General features: G+C 51.2%; 3 protein-coding genes across 3 annotated transcripts; 1 reads left to right on the top strand and 2 right to left on the bottom strand.

The window, feature by feature from the left end:
- Positions 1–7,733: 7,733 nt before the first annotated feature.
- TLX2 (T cell leukemia homeobox 2) lies at positions 7,734–13,038 on the top strand. Its single transcript, XM_051966334.1, has 3 exons — positions 7,734–8,443; positions 9,914–10,151; positions 10,362–13,038. The coding sequence occupies exons 1-3, from the start codon at positions 8,038–8,040 to the stop codon at positions 10,576–10,578; spliced, it is 861 nt and encodes a 286-aa protein (XP_051822294.1). The 5' UTR covers positions 7,734–8,037; the 3' UTR covers positions 10,579–13,038.
- Positions 13,039–13,144: 106 nt separating this feature from the next.
- Positions 13,145–18,456, bottom strand: DQX1 (DEAQ-box RNA dependent ATPase 1). Its single transcript, XM_051966330.1, is given in 12 exon segments — positions 13,145–13,899; positions 14,037–14,227; positions 14,469–14,659; positions 14,853–14,972; positions 15,105–15,296; positions 15,373–15,531; positions 15,644–15,743; positions 15,835–15,881; positions 15,884–16,067; positions 16,150–16,534; positions 17,077–17,270; positions 17,402–18,456. Coding segments are annotated over 12 exon segments (2,166 nt in total). The 5' UTR covers positions 17,639–18,456; the 3' UTR covers positions 13,145–13,733.
- An 82-nt stretch (positions 18,457–18,538) lies between these two features.
- AUP1 (AUP1 lipid droplet regulating VLDL assembly factor) lies at positions 18,539–21,382 on the bottom strand. The gene is made up of 12 exons (XM_051966331.1): positions 21,247–21,382; positions 20,953–21,090; positions 20,695–20,845; positions 20,352–20,536; positions 20,176–20,248; positions 20,015–20,088; positions 19,790–19,856; positions 19,588–19,690; positions 19,394–19,513; positions 19,102–19,235; positions 18,831–18,940; positions 18,539–18,718 (listed from the first exon to the last, which is right to left on the bottom strand). Exons 1-12 carry the CDS (start codon positions 21,294–21,296, stop codon positions 18,682–18,684), a joined length of 1,242 nt encoding a protein of 413 aa, XP_051822291.1. The 5' UTR covers positions 21,297–21,382; the 3' UTR covers positions 18,539–18,681.
- Between the last annotated feature and the right edge of the window lie 67 nt (positions 21,383–21,449).

Genomic DNA, 21,449 nt, shown 5'->3' with positions numbered 1-21,449 from the left:
AGTATTTATAATAGCCAGCATTCTGCGTTTGTATGTCGTCCCCACTTTACAGATGAGTAAACAGGCAAGAGAGATTGACTTGCCCACGGTAGCTTGATAAAGTGTCTGAAGTGGGATTTGAACTTGGGTTTTGACTCCACAGATTCAATCCTCTATCCATTGTGCCATCTTCCTGCCATTTCAAGGATAACCAGGAATAAGATTGGCATTTCAAGCACAAGAACAAAAGCGCCACTAGATTGGAAATTAGGCCTGCATTTGAGCCCCAACTCTGCCACTTATGCATGATTTTGAGCCAGTCATTTCAGTCTCAGCCTGTTTCCTCATTTCTACAAGGGGGATAACCTGCAACTCTATCTCCACCCCACAGCACTTTCCTAAGCCTTTACCCTTACTCTTTGCCTTTTCCTCTTAATCCCCTAGGGGAACAACTCTTTGACCGTCCTCTCTTAAATCCTCGGCCATTGATTCTGTTGCTCAAGTCTTCCAAGCCCTAAGGCTGGTTATTCCCCACCACCTAACTCTGCTTCTGCTCCAAACTCAAGTGCTCTGAAGGGAGCTGGAGGGAATCATGCTGCAACAGTGCTCACTATGGCCATTACAAATTTGTTATCTAATCTCAATTGGATTCTAAGTGCAGCAAGACAATCTTTACTCTTCCCTAATTGATTCTCTATCCCATTCACCATAGAGTTCTAAACAATCTTCTCAAACCTGTCGTAGCACTGCCCTCCTTTTCTTGATTCATATTTTTATCAATATATAACCAAGGTTGCCAAAAATAACCTTGTGTGATCTTACCTATTTTTTAAAGTTTTTTTTTACATCACTGTATGCTTCCAAAATGCTATCCCTTTTTATACAAATTAGAAGAAAAAGCTTCATTAAAGCTATTAAAAAACATTTGATGTTACATATATTTCATACCTATGGTCTCTGTAAAATAACTGGAGGCATCTTGCTCAAACATTTTCTTTAGGGTCAAGCTTGTCTTATTATTCAGTATCAATGATGCCTTAACTGTCAAAGCTATTCTTCCTCATTTATCATCCTTTTTGACCTTTCCATAACAAAGTTGATAACCTTTTCCTCCTAGATACCTTCTCCTTACTAGGTTTTTGTGACCATGTTCTCTTGGCTCCTTCCTTTGGCTTCTAAATCGTGTTTGCTTGTCTTATCCAGATTTTAAACACCAGCTTTGGATATATCTCTATCTGGCTTGAGCTTTTCTATCTTCCCTTCTTTGCCTTTCCCTTTATCTCATCTTCCTTTCCCTTTCTCTCTTCCCCTTATACCCTCAACCCCCTTGAGTTCAATCTTATCTGTGCAGCAGCCCTCCAGATCTGTATAGATCCCAATCTCCAGTCCCTATTTCTCTCCTGAGCTCACTTGCAGCAACAATTGCTGATTAGACATTTTGAGCTATAGATGCTTAGGCACCACAAACTCAACATATTCAAAAGAGAATTCTCTCCCTTTAAACCCACTTCTCTTCCAAACTTTTCTAGGGAAGGAAATCACCATTCTTCTAGTTATCCAGGTCCAAAATCCTGTCTTTCACCTCATCTAATCAGTTGCCAAATCTTCATTATGAACTCTACATCTCTCCCATATGTCCCTTTTGCTCACACATCCATTACCCTAATTTAAATCCTTTTCACCAATTGCCCAAATTATGGAAATGTTTCCTATTTGGTCTTTCTGTAAAAAGTCCGATTCACCAGTTACCAAAGTGATTTTTTTTCCTATAGAACCAGTCTGTAATACACATATTCCAATAAATTCCAGTAGCTCACTATTACCCCTAGGATCCTCTTTGACATTTAAAACTTTTAGACCTTGGCATTATCACACCTTTCCACCCATTTCTTTTTTCTTACCATGTGAAAAATTTAAAACAATCTATAAGCAAACCACAAAACTTCTGTTCCAAGTAATTAGCAATAATTCCTTGAGATGCTCACCACAGTGCTTAGAAACTGAGGGGCTCCTTTGATGAAAAGGCCCCTCATTCCCATTTTAAAACTTAAAGAGCAGTTTCTCAGCAATGAGCCCCTATCTCCATACTTCATTTTGGCCTCGTGAAACCCTGAGGCCCTGCCTAGACAAACTCTCCTGGATCCCTTGAAATAGTGTTCCTTCTTTCACTAATGGTAATCAGGGAATTCAATTTTTTCACCCATGACCATATCCATGCTTGTCAGTATACCTATTTAGTAGTAAATAAATTAGTGGGTTCCAGATCAATTCTATTGTATGACTGGAGTCTTGACCTCTCAAGAACACTCCAAAGTCAACTTCCTTTCTAGTCTTTTGATGTATTACTCTCCTCTGTACAATCTATGATTCAACCATACTGACTTTCCTGTTATTACTCATACTCTCCATTTTCAATATCCAGGCCTTTGCACTGGATGCCCCAAGCCTACCTTAACTCAATTCACCTTGAAAGCTCTTCAGCTCAGATACCACATTCTACATGAGGCCTTTCCTGATTCTTCTCATCTGCTAGTATTTTCCCTTCCAAGGTTACCTTATCTGTTTTGTTTTTGTTTGGGATATGCATATACATATGTGTATACACATACATAATTTTGCTTCCCACACACCTAACACAGAACCTGGCATATAATTTGACAGATTTTATTGACTTCTTTACTAAGATCCTAATTGGATGTTTTCTTTGTGGAAGTAACTTTAGACTCTCCAAAGAGGAGTTCTATTAGGTCTTACTAAGTTGACTATTGATCCAACAAAATAGAAGTGAGAGACTATCGCTTTGGAACATTGGAAATATTAAGATTCAACCGATGAGATTTTACTGAACCCCTTTCAGATACATATGTCTTCTTCATACCAGTTTAGCTAAGTGCCTGGAAGGCTCATCACCACAGGATGGTTTTCAAGTAATAATTTGAGAAGCCACAGAAGTACAATCATTCAAGCTTGTGAGAAGTTGAACTCTTCAATCTAGCTAGTGTCCAAAGTGATGAAATCACATGGAGTAACACCTACACCACCTATTTTCTAAGGCTGGGGCAATAAAACAGTACTTAACATTTATTAAATGCTGAGCACTTAAATATCTCAAATGATAGCGATAAAGTACCACATTACAAACATCTCAATCGATAAGGGCAGAAATATCACATGGATCAATCATGGGAGGTAAAACTAGAAAAGTAGAACAAGCCAAATGGTAGAGAGCCTTGAATCTGGGGCTTTGTTGACAGGTTAGGGAGCCATTGGCAGTTTTTGATGAAATAACATTTTAGAAGACTGGGGTAGAGGAGAGACAAGAAAGTCAGCTTGGAGGGAGTTGTTAACAGTATTTAAAGGATTAGAAAGGTATTTACTATGTAACTGGAGAAGAAAGACCAAACCTGAGAATGGTTTTTAAGAGAAAAAAAATGACAGAGATTACAAATAGGAACAAAAACTTGAGACAAGTTTTGGAATAAACTAAGGAACTAAGGAGAGAGCACAGGGCTAGAAATAAAGTTACTAGTCTTCAGCAAAGAGAAAATAGTTTAAAGATGGGAGTGGATTAGATCTCTAAGGGTGGGTAGAAAGAAAAAAGTTTAGACAGAGGAACAACATTTTTGGAATAAATTAAGGAACTAAGGAGAGAGCACAGGGCTAGAAATAAAGTTACTAGTCTTCAGCAAAGAGAAAATAGTTTAAAGATGGGAGTGGATTAGATCTCTAGGAACAACATTCAAAAGAATAGAAGCAAAATTGGGATGGTGCAACATTGTGGAAGTCAGTCACATTTCAAAAAGGTGGTAGGCAAAAACAGCGCTAAAACCTAAGGGGAAACATTTGAAAGACTTCAGAGATATGGTCAATTCAGTGATCAAACATAACTTCAAAAGACCGTGCAGTCTTTTGGCAAAGAGGTAACTAGACACACAAAATAAACCATATTTTTTCAGATATGACTAATATGTTGATTACAAAAGTTTAAAAACTCAAGGTGTGGTGAGAAAGTGTTAACAGTGCTATTAGCCATTCATCTGTGACTTAAGTTCACATTTCTCCAGCACTTTTTAAGAATTACAAAATACTTTCCTTAATGACAGTCATGTAGTAGGTAGCATAAATACTATTCCCATTTACAAAGGAAACAGGCTGAAAGGCTAAATAACTTCACCATCATACAGGTAAGTAAATGTCAAAAGAAAAAAATTGAATCTGGAGTGATGAGAAGTTTGGGGAAAGGGTTTGTAGGATCCTAAAAGCCAGGTATAATGTGAACTGAATTGCAAAATGTGGTCAGAGCTGTACCTTAGGAAGATAACTCTGGTGGAATGTACCGGAGTTAAGACCAGAAGTAGAATCATCAGTTTTTAAGACCATTTAGTAATCAATTAGATTTTTAAAATCTGAATTGAGTTGAGAGGAGTAGGGACAAAGAGGAGGGGACAGACGTAAATGATGAATCGAAGGTCAAGTGGCCAGGCCTTTACCAGTGTCACAGTGTCAGAAATGAGATTCAAAACTAGGTACTCAGATCCCCTAGTCCAGTGCTTAGTGTGACAGTCAAAAGGTAGCAAAGGAGGCAGCTAGTGGTTAGAGCACAAGCCCTGAAAGTCAGGAAGACAAGAGTTCAAATCTGACCTCAGACACCTAAAATTTCTGTGTGACCCTAGGCAAGTCACTTAATCCCAATTGCCTCAGCCAAAAAAAAAAAAAAAAGTGAGGGAGAGAGAAAGAAAATTGGGGAAGAAGGTAACAGAGAAATTGACATTGTTAAGGCAGGAAATATGAGAAAAAGCTTAAAAGATGAAAAATGTGAACTAAAGCACAGGTATGCCCTGATAGAAAAAAGGTACTTCTACTTCTGAAACAAGATAAACAGAGATGAAAGTGGAATTTGAGATAAAGATAAGAGCTGTGGGAGGCAAGATAATCATAGCTCATGCTGAATGATCTCTATCTTCTCTGGGATATAGGAGGTGAGGTCATTCACTTAGTAGAGGGGTAAATGTGGGGCTTGTGGGCATAAGTAGTAGGGCATAATCCTGTGGGGAATTCAGTAAGACACTCAAAGAAGTGAAAAATTGCTTAGCCAGAGGATCATATATAAGTGGATCAGCATGGATGTATAGGGATGGTTCTGCTTGGTTTGTTACACATAGTTCCTCATTTCTTTTCCCCATTCCTGCTCTCTCATTTCTCCCTGTCTGTTGGTAGATTTTCCTAAGCTCCCAGTCAATCTATTGCACTTCGCCATGCTCATCCTTGGTGAAATAAGAGTTGGGGGTCACTTATGAGACTTAACCTCCCTTCCCAGAAGCCAGGAAAGCAAGGATAATTTGGGGCATTTTCTGGTGTTGGGAAATTTAAAAGGCAGAAAAGAGGGGTTAGATTATTATAGAAGGAATGGCTCATGGAAAGGAAATACTGATACCTGATATCCTTTTGTCATCACTTATCCTATTCTGAGATAGTCAATCAATTCTCTTGCTTTTTTACTTCTCTCCCAAAGGGAGAATTATGGTCTCTACAGACAATTATTTTCCCAGTAAACACACAATTCCTTCTGTTTTCCTAAAAATTAGCTGAATGGAGAGGCATTATATGAGCTGTTAGAACTTTTGGGTTGAAACCTGCCTCCTGACACTAGTTGTGGGACCCTACCATAGCCATTTACCTTGTTTTCCTTTTTTATAAAATTAGGCGGTTGGATCTGTCTAATATTAAATCTTATGATCCTATCAAAACCTGGCCCAAGCCAGTCACTTCCGAGGCCAAGTGACCTTCCCAGTAAAAGCTCAAGTTTCCGGCTCACAGTGTGGTAGTGAAAAACACTTCTATAGAAATGGAAGTTGTTATTCACGACAATCACAACAATCTGACTGGAACGATTTGAAAAGTAGGGTGGGGCTGACACCCAGAATTCAGAGAACTCTCATCCCAAGGTTTTTTCTCTACCAGACGATGAAAAGAGCTGATGGATCGGGGAGAAAAGAAGCCTCTGCCCTGTGCTCAGCCCCAGGCGCCCCGGCTGCTGGCCCATCTGCTAGTAAGGGAGGAGGAAGGGAGGGGAGGGTTGCCATGAACTAATCAGTCAATCAATTCTCCACCCCGACCACTAGGCTTCCTGAGTGCCCACTCTGTGCCACCAGGATGGTACCAAAGCTCTCTGAAAAATGGGGGATCGGAATCCAGGGGATCCGGTGCCTATCCCCAGCTAATCGGGAGGCTGGGGAACCGGGGACAGGGACCACGTCCAGCCCTTCTGGGGAAGGCAAGTAGCCTGAGGCCAGGAGTTAAAAGGATGGGGGAGAAGGCCCTTGGGAGAGGACAGGGGTCCTTGGGGAGATGGAGTTGCACCCCCTCCCCGCTCCATGTCTGACCGGCACGAAGGCGCCAGGCCCCCCCGGGGCCGGGCCGGGCTGGGGAAGGTAATGTAATTCCGGCGCCGCTAACCCGATTACCACAGCCTGCACGGGGCCGGGCGGCGGCGGGGGCGGGTCTGGGGGGGTGAGGGCGGAGGCAGGGCTGGGGGTCCCATCCTGGAGAAGGAGGGGTAGGCATGCAGAGCCAACTACTTTCCAGATCCTCCATCCCGCCGATGTCAAGGTCCGAACCTCCTAAATCCCAATTTTCCAGTGCAACTACCGATTCTCTATGACGAGACACGAGGATGGACTTTTAACTAATTATCAACGGACTCTCTAAAGACTGGAGGAGTCGCTGGCTGCAATAACTCCGCGCCACTCACAGGCCCCAGGCAATTCCTGGTCCCTTTCCCAAATCCCGAGAAGGCAGATGAAAGGGGCCCCAGGAATAAGGCAGTTGGAATGGATTAGAAACGAGTCCCTGAAGGGGGGGATTCTCCTTCCATCACCGAGGATTTCGCCGGCTGCCAAAAACAATTGACAAGCGATAGAAGCAGCGGAGCTGCACAGTCACCTTTGGTCTGATCTCAAGAAATCGAAATCCCTAGAAATGGGGGGAACTGGACCCCGAGTGAGTCCAAGCAGTGCACTTTGGGGTCTCCTCGAACGAAGTCAGCAAGTGCAGCCCATACCCAGGCTCGCTTCTCTGGCCCCACCCCATTCGCTTCTACTGGGGCTCTCTCATCTGCGCTGACAATCTGACCCTGCTAGCATCCCCTTAAGCCGCGCCCAACTCGATCCCCACTCCGGGGCACCCGGTCGATCCTCAGGGTCTAGGCCACCCCCAGCTGTCCCTCCTTCGGAGATCTCCAGTCATACCAGTGCCTAGCCCGGTACAACGAGATCCTAGCTCGAAACTAGGTGGCCCCGGAACCTAAACGAATCTGGGGTAGCTAAGAGGTTCTGCCCAGCTCAGGCCCTCTTTCGAATCTAGCTGGGCCTGGGGCTAGGAGTGCCAGCCTGGCAACACCTCCAAGTCGGACATCCTCAAGGCACCTGCTGCTGAGGCAAGGGCGTGTGGGAGAGGTCTTCCCTTCTCTCCACCCTTTGACCCTTCCCTCCCTTCCTGCCGGGGCGCGGTCCCAAGCTAAGCTCAGAGCTCACCCCCACCTCAGCTGACCTCCCCGTCCCCCCTCCCCCCCGCCCCGGCCCCAAGGCTGGAGTCTGCTGCCCCACTCGCTATACGCCCCACACACCTCGGCGCAAACAGGCGGCTCTTTCCCTTTAACGAGTCGGGCCGGCCCCGCCCCGCCCCCGGGGGCCGAGCTGTCAGTCTTCTCCAGAGCTGGCCAACCCGATCCACCCCGGACTTGGGCAGCCGCAGCCCAGGGTCCGTCTATCTGTGTCCATCGGTCTCGAGCCCCGGAGTCCGGACGCCAGCCAAGTTCGGGGCCAGGGCCCCCGGGTTGCGGGTCCGGGAGTTACCCCACTCCCAGTCCCGACCGGAGATGGCGGCCCCTCTGGGCCGCAGGGCAACAGGCACAAGTCCGGACCCGGGCAGCGCCTAGAGAAGATGCTCCCGGAGCCCGCGGGCCCCTGAGTGCCCGAGGCCGCCCCGATAACTGCAGCCCCAGAGAACTCTCCTTCCTCACCTCCTCCACACGACCAAGTCCCGGCAGGTCCTTTCGCCATGGATTCGGTTGGACTGGCACCGCAGACCCTCCAGCACCATGAACCCATCAGTTTCGGCATCGACCAGATCCTCAGCGGCCCCGAGCCCCCTGGCAGCGGCTGCCTTGGCCCAGGTCCCGGCCGCGTGGGGCAGACAGAGGGTGCTCTGTATACTGGCGGATACGCGGGGCCCTCGGGCTATGGACCCTCGTGCTCATTGGCTTCTCTTCCGGGGAGTCACGGCGGGGGGTCCGCCGGGGGCGTCATCCGCGTCCCCGCCCACCGGCCCCTCCCCGTGCCGCCCCCCACCGGGGGCCCGGCCGCAGCCCCAGGCACCCCCGGCCTAGGCGCTGGAGGTGGCCTATCAGGCCTTACCTTCCCTTGGATGGACAGCAGTCGCCGTTTTGCCAAGGACCGGCTCACAGGTGAGGGGGTGGGGTGGGGCAGACTTTCACCTTCATCCCCATACTATTTCACTCAAGATCCCTTCCTTTCCTGCATCATCCCTACCACTAGATACTTTGAAACTCTTTAGCATTACATCCTCAATTTCCTAATTCCACTTTCCTCACTAATCCCGGGACTGCCTCAAGAACCGCCACTGCAAAGGGCTATTCCCCCCTTCCCTTAGCCCCGCAAAATTCTCACATTGCAAACTGACCTCCCCAAATATTTTCAAGCCTCCAATTTCCCGATTCCACTTTTCCCCATCTTTTCCCAATTCCAGGATTTCCTTGGGGAATCTTTTATCTCTCCTCCCCTCCCCCCATTAGTATTCTTAGGCTTTGGAGTGACTCACTTCTGGGGACAAACACTTGTTATCCCCACATCCAGGGCAACCAATGAAAACCGTGCTTCTCAAGATAGATATTTAAAATTCTGTTCTCCTAATTCTCCAATACTAAAGACTCCCATTTCCCAAGACATTCATGAGGAATTCTTTGCCCAATTTGATCATTCGATTTTCATTCCTGAATGCCCACTCCCCTTCATCTAATCCTAAAACGTCCTAAAATGACTTTTCCCATTTACCCCATTCTTGATCTACTTTTTCCCTCCCAAATTTAACTCTGACATTTTCTGGACACCTAATTTTAGGATACCTTTTCTTCCCCCACAAACATCAGTTCTCCTTAGCATTCCTGATCAAAGTCCTTTTAGCCCGGCATCTCCATCTTCAGATTATCATTCCTGTTGGGCGTCTCCATTAATTGTCTACCCCCTCCTGAATTCTCACTAAAACTGACTTCACTTTTCCCTAACCTCAGGACCTGAATCTTAAGCTTCTTAAGAACCTGGGTCAAGATGAGAAGGAATCCAAAAATACTCTAGTAACAGAATAGTTTGAAAGCAGCTATAGGAATATACACATGGAAATAGAGGAAATCTCGGAGTGTGTTCAGTCAGGAGCTTTAAAGTACCCCTAACTGCCGGGGGCTATGGGCATATGGGAGCTTGGTGTAATCTGACCCTCAATATACTCTATTCCGGCGCAGATCTGGCCTACGGGTCAGAACATGGTCCGGTGGAAGAGCAGTCGATTCCAACGTTTTTCGTTTGTCTCCTTTCCCTGCCTCTGGGACTCATCTCCTTCAGTCAAAGAATGCTCTTCTGGAGAAAGGGGCCGCCTCAGCGTCCAGAGAGTGTTTTGTGGGGATGGAGGGGGGGAATAGCGGAGTGGGGAACTCAGCGGTACTGGTTACACGATTCCGAGCCGGTACAGTATCTGGGTTGGGTTTAGTGAGGTAAGGACCTGTCCGATCTGGGTACCCCCGAGCCTGCAGGAGGGTCAAGAAGGGTTGAGTAGTCCAGATTTCCAGCACACAGTGTGGCTCGGCTCAGGGCAGCCAGCGGCGCTGGCTTGGCTGGGACACTCTTCTCTTCCCCTCCCCCAGCTGCGCTGTCCCCCTTCTCTGGGGCCCGCCGCGTGGGCCACCCTTACCAGAACAGGACGCCTCCTAAGCGAAAGAAGCCGCGCACGTCTTTCTCCCGGGCGCAAGTGCTCGAGCTCGAGCGGCGTTTCCTGCGCCAGAAGTACCTGGCCTCAGCCGAGAGAGCGGCGCTAGCCAAGGCCTTGCGCATGACGGATGCGCAGGTCAAGACGTGGTTCCAGAACCGACGGACCAAGTGGCGGTAAGGGAGGGATAGCCTAGGTAGGGAAGCACCGGGCACGCTGCTGTGAGGCGGGAGGGGAGGGATTCAGGGGAGGAAATTAGTAGGTGACAGGCCCGGGAGCCTGCGGGGTCTGCTTGCTCAGAGTGGCAATTGTACAACTGTATATTAGTGCGGGGCAAGGATAGGAGGGGCAGTACCTCTGACCCAATCTGCTAACTCCGGATGCAGGAGGCAAACTGCCGAAGAGCGGGAGGCCGAGAGGCACCGCGCAGGGAGGCTGCTCCTGCACCTCCAGCAGGATGCTCTGCCCAGGCCACTGAGGCCGCCGCTGCCGCCGGACCCTCTGTGTCTCCACAACTCCTCACTGTTCGCGCTGCAGAATTTGCAACCCTGGGCTGAGGACAACAAGGTCGCATCCGTGTCCGGTCTTGCCTCCGTTGTGTGAGGGGGACCCTGGTTCTGAACCTGGGAAGTACGATTCCACCCCCTCCAGGACTAGCCCAAACACTGCATCCCCAGAACCTCTCCACAGACTGGACACGTGGCTTCTGCACAAGATACCCACCTGGACGGGATACCTTGTCTTGTCTCCATACCAGACATCTCCCTCCTGCACAAAGGGGGCTGATTTGCCACTCTCACCTGGACCTGGTTGGACGCTTTGCAGAGTTGGCCTTTCACCTATACCCACTTTTACAGAGCCAGAAGGTCCTTGGTCACCAATTGTCCATGCATGGAGGGACCAACACACTGCGCCCCCAACAGGACCTAGCTAGATACTCCTGCTGGGAGAGGACCCTGTGCTCAACTTTTCTATACCCACCCCTGTTCCTCTTCCACACTGGCCACAACCCTCTCCACCACTGATCAGACGCCTCTTCCCTTGTCCCCTCCTTCTTAGAGGCTGCTAAGTCCCAGGTTCTGACGAAGCAGGACTCCAGTTCCCTGCCTTCATTGAGCTTACGATATGAGGTGAGGGGACGTCAAGTTCACAGGCCATGGATACTTGGGGCTGGACAGTGGGGAGCGGGGCCAGAACATGCCTTCCCCAGGTGCTCCCTTTCTCCTTTCCTCTTTGCCTAATTGATTAGTTCGGGGAATAAAAAGCCCGTGAAGCGAAAGCGAGTTCTGTGGACTCAGGCAGATTCGTTCCCCAGCTCCTTTAAGGAGGCCCCGGCGACCTAAAAGGAGAAGGGTTCCTTCTCTACTCTATCTTCTTCCTTGCCTGTTCCGGATTCCCTACCCTCCCCAGTTGCGGCTCTCTCCCATTGTGCCTCCGAGGACTCACATTGCTAAAAGATTGCGGGAGAAGGATTCAGACTTCTCTAAGTGTCTGTGCCTCCCAGCCCAGCCCAGCCCAGCCCAGCACGAGGTCTCTGCCGCCTTTTCTGCCCTTCACCTTTTCTACCTGAAGCGGGAGGGACCTAGTTGGACCAGCTGGGCCGAGTGTAACAAACCAATGAGATCAGGGGGTGGGACTGACTGGTAAAAATTAGCCAATGACAGCCAGCGAGAGGCGAAGTTTAGGACAAGCGGGCGGGTTGCCCAAGTCAGTCGGCCTGCGCTTTGGAGAATCCGCTACCGCATATGGCTCCAGTGCCAAGCGCACTTTAAGGGAGTGGAGGCAGCGGGTATCTCTGCAGGCAGAGGGATTGTGGGGGTGGGGCGGGAGCCTCGTGTGACCATGACCCTGACGGTTAGGAGAGGGGGCTCAGTGTGGAGAGCACGCGACCCTTAGGACTTGGGGGTGTCTGTGTTAGTGACCGTTAGCGTGTGAGCACGTGATCACGAGGAGTGCGTTTGAGTGGGTGCCGTTGGGGAATGACCAATTAGGGGTTTTCTTGGGGGGGTCATTGTAGGGGAGGACTTGACTATTCAGAAGCATGTGGATAGGGAGTTCCCACTAAGTAGTATGAGGAAAGGGTCAATAAAGAGGGTGGAGTCAGAGACGGAGTACCCAAAGACGCATCGGTAATTAAGGATGGGAAAACAAGGGGGTGTGCCAGTGTCAAGTCTTATCAGATAAAGGGGTATGTATGTCACTGAAAAAATTACTGAGGAAAACTTGAAACCAGACAAAAGTTAAGTCATTCATTGTGAATTTCAGAGTCAGAATATTGAGGAAGTGGAGTTTTTGGAACCTGCAGCACCTGCAAGATGGATTAATAAGGGAAGAGAATAATAGTAGTAGCTAACATTTATATAGCACCTACTATGCACTTTGCTAAGTGCTTTATCAATGTCAAACTTGATAGAAGTAGGGAGACATAAAGTGATAAAAAAGAAGTAGGCTTGTGGATTTGAGAAGGGCTAGCTGTGGGACTTTTCCAAATTCAAATTTACAGGATTTCTTGCCAGACTGAAAATAAGAGGGCAAAGGAAAGAGCCAATAGATTTATCAAAGATAAATCGATGGTTGTGCAGCTGGGAGAACAATAAAGGGGGAGGAATAATGTATTTGGGGGAAAAAATGAATGTCTTGTAAAGAGTTCTAGGCAAACAGAATAGTTAGGGATAATTTTAGATCTATTCAAATTCAAATACAAATGGCAATTTAAAAATGCAAGAAAGAATGAGTCCAGTGGGATGGAAAGACTAAGAAGAGTCTTTGGAGGACTTGGGAAAGTAGACCAAGGTGTCCAGAAGAGGACATCATGTCTCTGAAATCCTTCCAGCTCTCAGCCTGTGAGGATGGTGATAGTGAGGTGCCTAAAGCAAAGGTTAGCGTCCTTCTCTTGGCTGGTGAAGGTGGTATGGAATTGGGATGGCTCAAAGAGGGAAACTGTGTGTGGGAGGAGACTACAATGTCCCCAAGCAGAATCTGGGGAGAATTTGGAGAAAAGGGTAGCTGAATGCAGCCTATGTCAAAATGTAATGCACTGATTTTCCTGGAAGGCCAAAGATAGCTGTGAGCAAATCATCCCATCAGTTTTGGGCACCAGCTCAGGAGATCCTGAGGAAGGTGGGCTGAAAGTATAAGGAAGAATGAATCAAAGACTTGGAGATGATGATGATGATGATGATGATAATAATTAACTAACATTTAGATAGTGCTTACTATGTGCCAGGCACTGTGCTAAGCACTTTACAATCATTATGGCATTTGATCCTCACAACAACCCTGTGAGGTAGGTGTTTTTATTGTCACCATTTCACAGATGAGAAAACTGAGGCAAACAGCAGTAAAGTGATTTGCCTCCAAGGACATCCAAGTGGTGTGTGCCGCTGGATTTGAAGTTGGGTCTTGCTGACTGCAGGCTGTCCCTCCATTCACTCGGACACCCAGTTGTCACCACCCTGCCCCCAAGCCCAGGATCACGAACTCCTTGTGTCCACAGTACATGATGCCTCTAAGAAGTCATCCAGAAAAATCAAGGCAGAGCAAAAGCTTTTGTGGTGAGGGTGGTGGGGGAGGGAAGGAGGGCACCCTCCTGGTCATTCTGGTCCCTCCCCTGCTAAAACCCCTTGTGTGTCCTTACCCTGTATTCCTTGCACACCCACACCCTGTCCCCTGGGTCCTACAATTTGTGGCCAGGCCCTGGGACAGGCAGGTGACGCTGCCATTTGTGGCTCCTCTCAAGGCAGGTCCTCAGACAGAGATCACTGCAGGGCACAAGCATCTTTATCATCCAGGCTGAGGTCCTGGCTGGGGGGTTCATTCCCTGAGAAGACTCCATTCATCTCTTCTCTCAGCTGATTCAGCAGGTCTCGGCTCTCACTGGGAGGCAGGTTACTCAGGAAGTAGGGGGGAGCCAGCTCCACCAGCCTAGGAGAGAGAAAGGCGCTTGGCTGCTGTTGCCCATCAGCGGTTGTCTATTCCATTCTTCCTTGAAGGCACTCACTCCTTCCCAAAAGACAAACTCTTAATTCCCAGGGGAGAAAAGGGGGCATGAGGGCACTCACATGTGGGGCTCGATCTCAGACACAATAGAGAGGCAGTTGTCTTGGGAGATGGAAAAGTTGTGGTAAAGCACCCAGGGAGGAGGTTGGGCGGGGGGTCGGCGATTTGTGTAGCAGCAGGAGGGGGACAGGTGAGCCACATGCTTATGCGTCAGGAGCAGGTAATTGCCAGCTCCGTCTGTATCTCGAGCTACCTGGATGAGGGAGACCAAAGGGTACAAGGAGAAGGAGAAGAGTTGAAAATCAGAGAAGGCAATAAGGAGTTGAGAGACAAAGGACCTAATCTAAAGGGTTTTATGGCCCCTTGCAGTATGGCCTTCTTGCCTTAGCTCTGGTGAGACCTCACACACCTCCTGATCCTTCCTCATCTGCTCTGAGGCAGCCCTCCCAACACTAGCATTCTCAGCTTCAGGCCCCCCCCCCCCCCAACCATACCTTGAGGAAGTACCCCGACACCAGTGCTCTCTGAAGATTTTTTCGATTCTGTTCAGAGCCAAATGCTGGTGGAGACAGGGGAAGTTCAATTCGGCGCATCAATTCCAGGAGCTCTCCCCGAAATGCCTGGGCCTGGCACAGTGCAGCCCAGCTCAGACCCCGAGCCCGACACCAATTCTCATCCTCCCCACCTAAGAGAAATGGGAATTAGCCATTGCAGATGCCCCCCAGCCCTCCCTAAACCTCCATCCCTTACCACGTATTGTCACTAGTCCCCAGCTCCACCAGCTCTACCCATACTATTTTCCATTTCCAAGATACTCTGGGAAAACCCTGGATGAACTTCTAGAAATAACAGAGGGAGAAGGGCACTCACTCACTCACTCTGTATAAAGGCTTCATACACCTGAATCAGGGTGCTGTGGTCACCGTCTGGGTGTTCCAGTGCGCGTCGTCGGGCAGCCTCCTCTGCACACTTCGGGGGGCCCTCAAAGCCAGGGGCAGCTGGAGTGTGTGGGGGAGGAGGGAAGAGAGAAGAGCATTAGTGAGGTGGAGCAGGCAGAATCATCATGTTCCTCGGAGCTAAGCTGTAAAGACGGAAGGTCTGAGCTAGACTGAACTGGAGTGTGTTCTTACTGGTGAGCATGGCTGCTAGGGTCAGCATCTCATCCACACAGTCAAATTCACAGGCAGCCAGGAGGGCTTTGGCTAACTCGGGGGGCAGGGGCAGTTCAGAAAGAATGACTCCTAGGTCTGACAGGTCACCATCATCATCCAAGGCAGCCAGATAGTCCAGGTCTTCTAGCGCCTGCATTAGAGCCTCTGGGGCTGGGGAGGACAGAGAGTATGTCAGAAACGGGCTTAACCCAGCATCTCACTTGCTCACGGTTAGTAAGTGTCTCACCCGGCCGGTCTAGAAAGTGACACTCTCCTGGCTCTGCAATGTGTCGCCTCTTTAACAGTAGCACTAGTCGGCTTAGATTCTCCTCACATACCCGAGGTGAAGGAACTGAGGGAGCTCTTAACTCCAAAAAAGATTTGGGATACAGGCGGAGACAGGATCCTGAAGGGAGAAAGGGAAGCATTCTGAGGGAGAGTATCTTTGTCATTTTTTTTTTTTCTGCTCTTCTGGAATGGACATCTTGGATATCAGTTGGAACAAATGAGTTTCTTACCTAGTGGGGGGCCTTTGGTTCTCAGCCTCCTGGCTTCTGCTTGGCTTTTGCTGATCGGCCTCATCACTTGGGATTCAGCTCGGATCTGAGGATTATAAACCTATCCCCCCCAGGGCCCAGACAGATCAGGATCTACTATTTCCAGCCCAGCCAGCCTTTCCACTTCCACCCTCAAAGGCAGAAACTCTTACATTTCTAAGCTCCAGTCCTGAGTCAATAACGTGGCGGATTGAAGGAGGGAAAAAGATGAATCAGCCAGCCAATGAGTGACCACCACCTTCCGAGGGCCTCCTTCCACATCCTCATACACAGCCTGTACAGCCCGGCCAAGTCCAGCATGTAGTGGTAGCACCTGAAATGGGGTCAGTTCGGGATCCAACCTCTCTGCCTCCTTTCGAAGACACTCACAGCACTGCAAAATGTTCTATGGAAAGGTGAGAAGCTCTCATTAAGAGAAGGTACTGATTCTAAGACTTCCTTCTCACATCCCCTGTGATCCCACTTACCTCTTCACTGGGTAGGTAGATCAGCACATCTCCTGGAATTCCATCCTGATGTAATTCCAGCACAGCCTTGCAGGCAGCACCCACCAGATCTGTGGGAGCAGGATCTCTGTACACAGGAATAGGGCCTTCTTCTGGCCTCTGGGCGACTCGAACCACAGGAGGGTTACCCCAAAAGGCACAGAGCTTGGATTCAAAGGCTGGATCGGTGACGACAACTAAGCGTGGGCCCTCGAGGCTGTTCCCTAACCCTGCATCCCGCAATAATCCCTGCAGCACATCTGAGGCTACTGACCGCTCCTGGGCCTCATCCAGTACCAGAACACCCCAAGCTCCTGCACCTCGGGCTGAGGCTGCTTCCTGTAATAGCAGTTTGTCCCAGCAGAACCTGTCAACAAAAATTGAAGGAAAGGAGTGGCTAGGTGTCAGGTTGAAACATGGCTTGCACTAGAGGTGTGGCAATGGCTTCCACCCAGGACTCAGGCTTTGTGTTCTATGAGTCAAGACTTGGTCATAGATACAGAGCTAGATGGGAAGAGTCAGTGAAATTTTCCTATATGTGAGAAACTAAAGCAGGGATTAAGAAACTAGTCCAAGGAAGTGGTATTCCTGGCTCCAAGCTCAGGATGATAGGATCATGAAGTTGTGACCTTGCGACTTTACTCTTTCTGGTCCTGAGCACACACAGACCTATTAAGTTAGAGATAGGAAGAAAATGACACAGTTGGAGGAAGGTCTTGGGTGAAGGAACAAAAGTTTCCTAGAGAATAGAATCCAGGTAGTATAGAAAAGCAGATAGGAACAGAATGGGTCCTATAGTAATTAAGGTCCTGCTGAATTCTTCCAAGAAAATCAGAAGTTTGGGGATGTGACAAAAAAGCTGAATGAACAGGGACGAGGGCTGCCCGTGGGAGATGGGAAGCACCCCACCTGAGCAGGGTGTCTGGTCCAGTGCAGTCCTCCAAAGGGATGCTGTAGCCAACTTCATGGCCCAAGCTTAGGTCCATTTCATCAGCTACTCGAAGAGCTAGGCTCAGGGCAGCCAGAGGCTGGGGCTGTGAGACAGTCACTCGGCCATGCTGGAACCCCCTGGCCAGAGCAAACTCGGCACACCACTGAGGAATCTAGTCGGTGAATCAAGACACACATGCCCAATGTCAGGCTGGAAGTTGTTCGGGCCGGATCAGCCAGGTTCCCGCACACCCTTCGTGGCTCGGTCCCCTCCGCCCCCCAGACACCAGGCAGCTGTCCCCACCTGGGTGCTCTTGCCGGAGCCAGGCTCTCCCGACACAAGCACTACCCCACTAGGGCTGCTCTCCAGCTGCTCGAGGAAGCTAAAGCGCGCAGCCCAGATCGGGAGGGCCCGACGCTGGGCCAGCAGCGTGTAGTATCGGGAAGAGAAGGGGAGTCCGTCGTAGGGATTCACGGCCAGATCCGACCCATCGGGACTAAGGCCCGACTCTTCGGTTGGCCCGGGAACGTCCGAGGCCATGGCAGCCTAGGAAGGATCTGTGAGAGTCTGGCGGGATCAGAGGAGGAGGGCGCTTTGGACACTCCTCCCCTCCCCCCTACCGCCAGGAAGCCCGCCCCCTCCTTCGGGCTGACCCAACCCCGCTGAAGAACGCCTCGAGTACGGACCGGGATACCCGATTAGGAAGGCTCCAAACCTGGCAGTCAGGTGATGGGCTCCAACCCGGGGGAGAAGGCGGAGCCTGCTAAGCTCGGGCTTCAGCGACCCCGGGCCTTAGGGGCGGGGCTCCCGCCAGACAGCTGGCGGCGGGGAGGGAAGGGTGGTCGAGGGCCGGAGGACCGGAGGGCCAACGGGCCGCCTGATTCGTGGGGGTCAAACCTTCGCGAGCAGCTGGAGTAGGCGACTCTCGGACGCAGATTCTGCCCCACCCTACGGACGCCACTCGTCCCAACCCCACCCACCCTCCACGTTCAGTACAAAGGTAAATTCCGGCTCCACCCAGGAGCCCGGTGTGGGGGGCGTGGCCGCTTCCCCGCCCCCGCCGGGGACCGGGAACCCATGGAAACGAGGGCTCCGCCGCTCGGTAGTGAGCATGTGCGAAGCCTGCGCAGACAGAAGGAACGCATTGCATGCCGGACCCCATCGGTGAAATGTATCCTGGGATTTGTAGTTGATGCTGGGGACTTCAGGTCCCTCTTGGTGGTAAGGTTAATCAAGTTTGGCCCCTAGTGTCAAGGGCTTTTGTACAGCCTGTAATTCGTAGTTTGACTTGACTCAACACCCCTTTGAATGAGACACATTCCAAGGACCCTCTCCCCCTCTCCCACCAGATCCCCAACAAAGCCAGCACCCTAGAACTAAGAACAGGGGTATGACTCTCCCCTAAGGAGTGCAGAAGCCAAGACAGGAAACGAGGCTGTCTTGAGTGAAAACCCTGAATTTAATGGGAAGTTGGGGAGCCCCATTCCCTCCCTTCACACGCCCCACCCATCCGGCCTGGGTGTGGGGGGGCCTGCCCCCTGGCCTCCGTCCTGCGGCCCTGGCTTGCTCCATCTCCTTTGGGCTCAGTCAGTCTCCTGGGCCCGTCTCTCTGTGTATCTCCTGCAGGATGGGGAGGAGGGAGGTTGGGAAATGTGGGGCAGGTGCTGCCTATGTGCGGTCTTCCTCCATTCCTCTTACTCCCCCATGTTCTCCCAGCTCCTTCCAACCTCACCTTCGGGCGTATTCGTACAGTGCCTGCTTCCTCTCCTGCAGGCTCTCCTGACGGGCCCAGGAAGACTTGGCAAATAGAGCTGCAGGCTGAGGGGTCACAGGGCTGGGGGACTGGGGTGTCACAAGGTTGAGATGTTAATGAGTTATTTATTAAAAACCTAACTTGCACAAGATGCTGGGTGGAACCAAAAAATCCATCTTGGGAAGTACCTCCTGCCCTCTCCCCCAACCTAAGCCTCCCAATCCTGCCCTCCCCACTTCCTAGGTCTCACCTTGGAGACAGAAGTTGTGGGATAGGGCCCAGAAGATGGAAGAGCTTGGGACCCCTCAGCAATATCCTCAGGCACAAAGGCTACAGCTCCCTCCAGCAGATTAGTGATAGTTGTGTCTACACAGCCAGTGCGGGCTGAAAGAGAGAATAGGGGTTTGCTCCTCTTTCCTATTCTCAGGTTTCTTCCCCACTCCACATTTCCTCAATCTTTAGGTGATCTTTCCTAGTCCCTGGAGTTCTTCCCCATCCCATAACTCAGGTCTCTCTGGAATTCTCTGTTCCCTTCCCCATACCCAGGTCTCTCTGGATGACGCCAATTGGGACATGGGGTAAAACCTCTTTGACTCTTTGCGAAAGAACTGTCAGCTGCCGGTCAGGGGAGAGGCCAGGCGTAGAAGGGGGAGAAGGCCGAGCTGCAAGAAAGTAACAGGAGACGTGGTGAGCGAATGACCTGTAGACAGAAGCAACCCAAAGGAAAACGACCTACCTGACTGGGGAAGAGGTCTGGGGTGTCGCTGCCGCTTCATGTGTTCTGCCTTATCTGCAGGTGTGAGTCGAGTCCCTCTTTGGCCCAGCTCCCCGGCCACTAACTGGGAACAATTGGAAGGTGAGGCCGAGGGTCGCCCATCCCGAAGATGCTCCTAAGTTCTGTGAAGGCCTCTCATCCTCACTCCCCCAATGCCCATTACCTGCTGGACGCGGAGGGCAAATGCTTCACTCTCTTCCCCCGGCTGTCGATGGGCAGGACGAAGCCATCTGCAAAACAGAATTGAAACTGGAGTTAAGGGAATCTCATAGAAGCCGACAGCTTTTGCCTTTGCCGTAAGCTACATCCCCTTAGTCTGATGTAAGTAGATTGTATATGAATTATGAGGTGACCTTCCCCTCCCCCCAAAAGTAGGAAGAGTTAGTACCTTACTTGATACACTGTGAAAGGAACGAAAAGCGACCAGAGCAGCTCCGAGACCCAGGAGGCATCGGACACTGTCTGAAGGGAAGAAACAAACGGTTGATCAGGAAGCTGGCGCCAGTTAGAGAGCCTCCTGTGCCCCCAACCACCTCTGCCCCCACTCACCACGGAGACCAAGGGCCTCTGGACCCGAAGGGCCAGTGGTTGAACCACGTCCTGGATGGAAAATGGCCAAGAACTGCACAGGGGAGCAAAGAGCACAGGTCAGCACAAGTCACACTGCCCGACTCCGCAGGTCTGGCCCCGGTTCGGGGCTTTCCCCCTCTTCCCCTCGCACTCACCTAAAGCGTAAGAGCCCTTCCCTGCCGTTGGTGGCCGCCTCCTCCGGGAACAACAACAAGGGAGCTGGCGGATTTCCCCGTGAAGAACAGAACCTTTTCAGCGCCTCCACCAGTTCCCCGCCGCTGTCCAGCTCCACAAAGCCCCGGGACCAGCACACAAAGCCAGGGGGGCTGTTGATGAGAGGCTGGGAGGGGGGACAAGGGAGCGGCACCAGACGTGAGGGGTAAGGGGAAAGGAAAGAAGCGCGGTGGCGGAGAGGGTACTGGCGGGCGGACGAGGGCACCCCTCGGGGCCGGGCCACTGGGGTTCGGGTCCCTCCCCCCACCCCGGAGAGACACTCACAGTGCTACAGCTGGTGAGGAGGCTGACCATGTTGTGGTCAAAGGGTGTCACGTGATTGGAAATAAAGACCCTGGCGCTAGGATCCCGGAGCCGGGGAGCCTCCTGTCTGACCACAAACCCCAGCACCGCACACATGGCCCGAACCACGAACCTGGGAGATACGGGATGTACTGGGTGACCCCGCCACGGGGAGGGCCGCCCCTGCTCCTGCCCCCCACCCCCACCCTGCCCCACAGCCGGGCCGCGCCGCGCCGCTACCTTCGGAGAACGCTGTCGGGCAGCGCGCAGCTGACGAGGAACACATGGAGCCCGAGGAAGAGGCGGAGCACCAGGAGACAGAGCCCGACGGGCGCGTACAGGAACAGGGCGAGCAGCAAGAAGCCGTCACTAGGGAGCCTGGGCCCCGCGGGGCACGGGAGGAGGGAAGGCAGCGGCCGTCAGAGGCCCGCGGGCCTGAGCCGGGCCGGGGACCTGGAGGGGACTGGGGCCGGGGTAGGGGCTCGGGACAGGGAGGAAGCAGGCTAGGGAAAGGGGCGGGGGCGGCCTTCTCACCGGTGTGAATCAAAGAGCCGCTCCGGGCCCGGGGCCGGCGAAGGCTCCATCGCCACCGCCGCCGCCGCCGCCGTCTCAGGGCCGCCCAGACCCCGTCGCCATGTTAATCCCTGGCCGACCGCGCGGGCTCCTGGGAAAGCTAGGGCCGGGCCTTTGGGCGCCAGCCCTCCGGGCTGGTGGGCCCAGAACTCCCAACACGCCCT

This window comes from Antechinus flavipes, chromosome 6 (genome assembly GCF_016432865.1).
Source record: "Antechinus flavipes isolate AdamAnt ecotype Samford, QLD, Australia chromosome 6, AdamAnt_v2, whole genome shotgun sequence".
Taxonomy (NCBI): Eukaryota; Metazoa; Chordata; class Mammalia; order Dasyuromorphia; family Dasyuridae; genus Antechinus; species Antechinus flavipes.
This window is presented reverse-complemented; position numbering and strand designations above follow the sequence as displayed.

Coding starts and splice junctions, on each gene's coding strand:
- TLX2 (XM_051966334.1), top strand. CDS start 8,038: ATGGATTCGGTTGGACTGGCACCGCAGACCCTCCAGCACCATGAACCC. Junction 8,444..9,913: donor TGCCAAGGACCGGCTCACAG/GTGAGGGGGTGG, acceptor CCCCTCCCCCAG/CTGCGCTGTCCCCCTTCTCT. Junction 10,152..10,361: donor AACCGACGGACCAAGTGGCG/GTAAGGGAGGGA, acceptor CTCCGGATGCAG/GAGGCAAACTGCCGAAGAGC.
- AUP1 (XM_051966331.1), bottom strand. CDS start 21,296: ATGGAGCCTTCGCCGGCCCCGGGCCCGGAGCGGCTCTTTGATTCACAC. Junction 19,514..19,587: donor CAGACCTCTTCCCCAGTCAG/GTAGGTCGTTTT, acceptor ACTTTCTTGCAG/CTCGGCCTTCTCCCCCTTCT. Junction 18,941..19,101: donor CCACAACTTCTGTCTCCAAG/GTGAGACCTAGG, acceptor GTGACACCCCAG/TCCCCCAGCCCTGTGACCCC.